The 6,005-nt window shown below is 32.2% G+C and overlaps 1 protein-coding gene across 1 annotated transcript; it reads left to right on the plus strand.

The window, feature by feature from the left end:
• Window positions 1-1,101: 1,101 nt before the first annotated feature.
• On the plus strand, window positions 1,102-3,246 carry LOC111317223 (GATA transcription factor 5-like). The gene is made up of 3 exons (XM_022919649.2): window positions 1,102-1,575; window positions 1,678-1,995; window positions 2,095-3,246. The coding sequence occupies exons 1-3, from the start codon at window positions 1,483-1,485 to the stop codon at window positions 2,779-2,781; spliced, it is 1,098 nt and encodes a 365-aa protein (XP_022775384.1). The 5' UTR covers window positions 1,102-1,482; the 3' UTR covers window positions 2,782-3,246.
• The last annotated feature ends 2,759 nt before the right edge of the window (window positions 3,247-6,005 follow it).

Below are 6,005 nucleotides of genomic sequence, written 5' to 3' on the forward strand. Positions count from 1 at the left end.
ATTAAAATTTTTAATTGTATTTCTTTTATATTTACTTTTTATATCATATTCATATCATATTATATTTTAAATTATTAAATCTATCGGTGAGGTAAATACAAAAAATCAAAGAAAATGTAATTATTAAATTAATTTATGTATCTCAATTTTAATGCTCATATATTGTCTATTTTAGGTTTTTTTTTTCAAGAAAGATTATTTGACCCTTAAGTGCTAAGAAAGTAATACAAAAATAAAATTGAATTGGTATATTTGTATCTAGAAGAAAAAGAGACATTACCTTGACCAAAATAAAGAATTTGTTAACAATTTTAGTAGCGTAATTTGATAACAATATTTTTTGTTATAATTTCATGTTTCCATTAAGAATCATAGTAATATTTACAAATTTTCATTAAAAAAAAACTGTAAATTTTTCATAAAGAAAGTACATTTTATCGAGCAATTGAACTACTACTATATAATATTATTTTTAAATTAGAAAATTGGGAGTAATTTCTAAATCTTTTTATACATAAGTAATTGATAAATTTACATATGTACCATTTTGATTAAATAGTAGTAATTACCCTTCAATGTAGCTTTATAAATTCAATTGTACATATTTCATTAACTTACCATTAAAAAAGAAACTTTAATTTCACTCATTGTATCATAATAATCAAATATGATATATAATATTCTTTCGATAAAAAATTTAAAATAAAGAAAGAAGATATTAATTTTTTTTTTTGCTTTTTTACAAATTAAAAAACGAATAATTATGATAAAAATCGAATTCGACCATAATTCATTTGATTTAAATAATATTTTAAAAAAATTATATTAGTAAATTTATAATTAAAATAAAAAACAGCTGTTCAATGTTGATTTTTCTATCTTTATGGGGTCAATTTCGTAATAGAGAAAACAAAAAGCAACAGAAAGTGAGCGGGAAATAAAAGAAAGGGGAAGTGGCGGTGAACAACCAAGAGGAGCGGCGATCAACGCGGTAGGCAAATAACGTAAATTAGTCAAAAAAGAGGGGCCAAATTCTTACCAAAGAACAAAAAGAAAAGTAAAAAGGAAAAATAAAAAGAAGAATGCGAACAAAAAGGAGGCGGTTTCCTAGGTCTTCACGATCTTGGTTTCTGGTAGGCCGGACAACAACATATCTCTCTTCTTTCTTGTAAAAAAAAAATCGAGATTCTCAGAATTTGATCCGACCTGACCTCCTAATCGTGTCGGAAACCAGACAGTGAAAAGTCCGATTCTTTATAATCCAAGGGTACTCCTCGTAAATTCAGTCAGTTTTTTTTTTCTTACCGTTATAAATACAAAATTTTCCAACGTATAAAGGAAAGAAAATTAAATACAGGTGAAAAGATTGAGAAATATTTTTGTGTTTGGAAGAGAGAGAAAAGTAAAAATTAAAGAGAGGGATAACCAAGAAAGAAACGGGCACTTTTAGTACAGGCCACGGACGCTTTCTGCCATCATTTAATGCTTGACCAAACTCACCACCACCCTTTCTTCTTTACCTCCATTTCTCCTCTATCTTCAAGCACCTCCTTTCTCTTGCCCTTTTCTCTTCAGGTACCCAATTTTGGAAATCTTTAGCTTTTACTTTTTGTGAAAGTGTTTTTCTTTTTCTGGGTTGTTTTTAGATTCTGAGGTTTTTTTATATGTTTGTTTTAGGAAATGGAATGCGTTGAAGCAGCCTTGAAGACCAGTTTTAGGAAGGAGATGGCTTTGAAATCAAGCCCCAAAGCGTTTTTGGAGGACATTTGGGTTGTTAATGGACAAAATGGGGTTTCTTGTGATGACTTTTCTGTTGACGACTTGTTTGATTTCACTAACGAAGAGGGCTTCCTCGAACAACAACATGAAGATGAAGAAGAAGCACCAGCTTCCTCTTCGCCTAAGAGACAAAAGCTAAGCCAAGAGGAACATTTTTCTAACGAGACTACCAGTTTTGATTACAGTTCCTTATCCACCAACGAATTCGCTGTTCCGGTACTTTGAAAAAAGAACCTTTTTTTAAGAATTTTTTTCTTTTCCTATTTTGGTTTTGGGGTATAGTTGTTAATGGTGAAAAAGGTGCCATTTTTACAGGCGGAAGATGTGGCGAATCTTGAATGGCTGTCTCATTTTGTTGAGGATTCCTTCTCGGAACACTCTACGGCGTATCCCACCGGAACGTTAATGGAAAAGCCGAAGTTGCCAGACAACAAATTGCCTGAACCGGAAAAACCGGTTACCACGACATGTTTTACAACTCCTGTTCCAGCCAAAGCCAGGAGCAAGCGCACTCGAACTGGTGGTCGAGTTTGGTCCCTTGTCGCTTCCCCTTCTCTTACAGAATCCTCTTCAAGTTCCACTTCATCATCTACCTCCTCTAGCCCTTCAAGCCCTTTGCTCGTTTGCTCAAACAGTGTTTCAGGTTCAACCTTTGAACTGTCTGAACCGCTTTCCGTGGAGAAGCATAAGAAGAGACCAGCAACCGAATGGAGCGGTGGGAATGGGACCCAGCCGACACGTAGGTGCAGCCATTGTGGAGTTACTAAGACGCCACAATGGAGAGCCGGTCCAATGGGGGTTAAGACTTTGTGTAACGCTTGCGGAGTGAGGTTTAAGTCGGGCCGGCTTTTACCCGAGTATAGGCCGGCTTGTAGCCCGACATTTTCAAGCGAGTTACACTCGAACCATCACCGGAAAGTGCTAGAGATGCGGCGCAATAAAGAAACTTTGGGCCAGGCCATACCCGGTTCAGCTCCTCCGGTTGTGCCCAGTTTTGGATAACTTTAGAATTAAAAAAAAAAAAAACATAGTAATAGATTTTAGAGCAGTAGGGAAAGTACTGAATAGGTTGATTGTGTCCGGTTCAAAAGGCCCGAGTTAGTTTCGGTTCGCGTTGTACATTAGTTCAAAAGTTTTCAGGGTGGGTGCGGTAGGTTTCTAGGGATGTAACTGAGTTAGGAAGGATTTTAATTGTTTTTTTTTTTTTTTTTAATTTCCACTTTTTTCCTCTTTAAATTTATTTTTTTACAGTTTTTGTTAATTAATGAGTGATTTATTGAGTGAGATTGAAACCGTTCAACAAATTTTAAGGAATGGCAGTTGGAAAGCAAAAATATTGTGAATGGGAAATGTTGTGCTAAGCAAGGGAAACTACTACATTAGGCGTGAGGGCCACGTTCCTTGCTATTGCTTGATATATATTTTTTTGGCTTTGAAATGAAAAGCCAAAGTGTTCATTGTTCACAAGTTTGGTGTATTTTTAGGTTTTTGAAGTGGTTGTTTCCGGAGCAATTTCGTGTTTGATGTTTAATTGTTGGACGGATTATGGACTTTGATGTTGGTTTTGGACAATTCTTAGTTGTTCCTTGTAAATAGAACAATTTGGACTAGTATTTGAATTAAAGATAACGATAATCTTGAAAGTGGTGTAGCTCTGCCCTGTTTCCTTTTGTTGTTTCCCTCCTGGATGAATTAAAATTTGAAGTAGGGTGGGAGCTGAGAAGGATTGGGAGGGAGTATGGAGCAATCTTTATGTGGAAAGGGTCCCCCCTCCAATCAACCAATTTATGACTCGGAACAGCTCACCAGAGTCTCATTTATCTATTCTTGTTTCCTTCATCGAGTCTGGTGACAATGATAACATCCTGGAATATATCTGCCTATGAGTTAAGACACTCAAGCAAATCTCTGCATGTTTGATACCAAGAAAAAGCTATAGCCTGTCTGAAGATTAACAGGCTCTGTTAAAAATCTATTTTTCTTGACATTGTTGACAAGCCCCAACTGCATATATAACTTGTGCTTGTTTATAACCATTGAACCAACTAGAGTGTTGCAACAACTAAAATTCCCCTTCTTTAGTGGTTTAGGTCAGTCATCAGCTGAGATTTCAGAATCATAAAAATAAAAAAAACTTGAAATCCATTAGGAAGGAGACAACTTCTGGGGCATCGTAATATGTGAGTAATTTTCATGCCAGGCAACTCAGGCAAAGCTAAAAATAGCTTTTAAATTGGATCGTTAGTTTTTGCATGCAATGACATGTGTCTAGTTTTGTTGCTGAGACTTCATTCCCATATTGCTCCAAATGCTAGCAAATACAAACCCCAAAGTCTTTTTTTATTGTAGAATATATATTAGAATAACATTATTACTTTAATATTACATCAAAATAATTTAAAATTTTATTATGATATATATATAAAAATTTAAATTTTATTATGTAAATTTTTTTTTTTAAATAAAACCGTGACACGTACGAATCAATACAAACTATTTCGCATATTGAATATGAATATTTAAAAATAATATTTAAAACGATCATCAATCAAATGAGAGTTAAGCACTACATCATAAGAGTTACTTCTTAAAATTTTATAAAAAGTAAGTGTTACACGATGAAAATTCTTTCTAAAATTTCATCGTCATATATATATATATATATCTAAACTCTAATATTTGAATTATTTTTTAAAAATAAAATCATAAAATTTATGAATCAAAATGAATAATACCTTAAAATAGTAAAATTTATTAGTTAAAATAAATAATATTTTATAAATTAACTATAAATATAAAAAAATTTATATAAATAGTTGAATTAGATCGTAGCAGTCAAGGGTTTAAAAGTACTAATCAGAATATTATTTATATCATACAGTTAAGGTAGAGCTGCGCAGCTATAGCACCGATTTGGTTGATACAATCATATAAACCAGGAGCCTCTCAGCCCAAGCTGCAACTAATCCAAAAAGCCAAACGCATGAGAAATGAGCGGTCCTCTTCTCCCATGTATAATTGTTGCGTGGCAATCACTTGATGGCTATCTCTCACCAGTTCCAACAACTCTCCTACGTTTATAATAAAGTAGGGTAGGAAAGATGGGTTCTCATGTCGTGTTGTGTTTTAAAATTAGCTCCCTTAAAAGAAAATTGGATTTTCGTGGCTCATGTTAAGTGATCATTTTGAGGTGCAAAATTTCACGAAAATGAGCTTTTTCTTCCATAATGTTATATATCTGCTTTACCCATATATACCATTTAGTCCATTAGGTAAGAGTCCACTAAAAAAAGTGTTAGGGATAATTGCATAATTCGTGATTGTTTTGTCAAGATTATTCAAACCACACATTTGTGTGAAGAATTCCAACATCACTTTTATTTTTTGTTAGAAAAATTTTGGAGTAAGAGATATTATTTTATTTTCAAGATCTTAGCAATTTATCGGTCTACAAAAAAAAAAAAAAAAAATTATGAATTTTTTGAGATTTTTTAAACTTATAAATTATCTATCGAAAAAAAAATTATGAGAGTTTGAACCTAAGTATGCAACATATTTATTTTATTTGAAAATTTTTTTGAAATTAAAAACAAGCTTCGACTATAAATTAGGTATGATTGGAAAGCTTAAGGTTTAATTGAAAAACTTTTAGTTTTAATTTAATTTAATTTGTTTTATTTGTTTATTTATTATTTATTTATTTTAATTGTTTTAAAAAAAGTCACAAGAATTAAAAAAAAAAAAAAAAGGAAAGAAAATCAAATCAAAGTAAAGTTTGCTTGAGTCGGGCAAGGGAAGATCTTCCAGATTTCATCTGCATGAAATTAGAAACAGAATCAATCAGACAGCCATTGACCTCAATCGAACAAGAATAAAATCTCAGGATTCAAACATTAATTGAATCCGTAAAATCTAAAAAATTTCTATTAAAAGAAACTCTATAAATCATGCTCAAGTATAAAAGGAAAACGCGTGGACAAAAATTCTTTAAGGGAAATATACAGAAAGAATATAAAAAGTTCTTTGCATTCAAAGGTTTTTTAAAGGGAATCGATTTGGATTCTGAGTTTTTATTTTTAAATCTGTTTTTTTGGGATTTGATTTTTCATTCATTGTTTTATTAAGATCATCTAGGAGTTTCTAAGCAGAGGTTCAAGCTTAGGTGTTAGGTCAATTTATGGGCCATCTGGAGAGTTGGAAAATAGTTTTAAGTTTTTTTCTGTGGT

Source organism: Durio zibethinus, chromosome 24 (genome assembly GCF_047325235.1).
Source record: "Durio zibethinus cultivar Kanyao isolate XHJ-2024 chromosome 24, ASM4732523v1, whole genome shotgun sequence".
Classification (NCBI taxonomy): domain Eukaryota; kingdom Viridiplantae; phylum Streptophyta; class Magnoliopsida; order Malvales; family Malvaceae; genus Durio; species Durio zibethinus.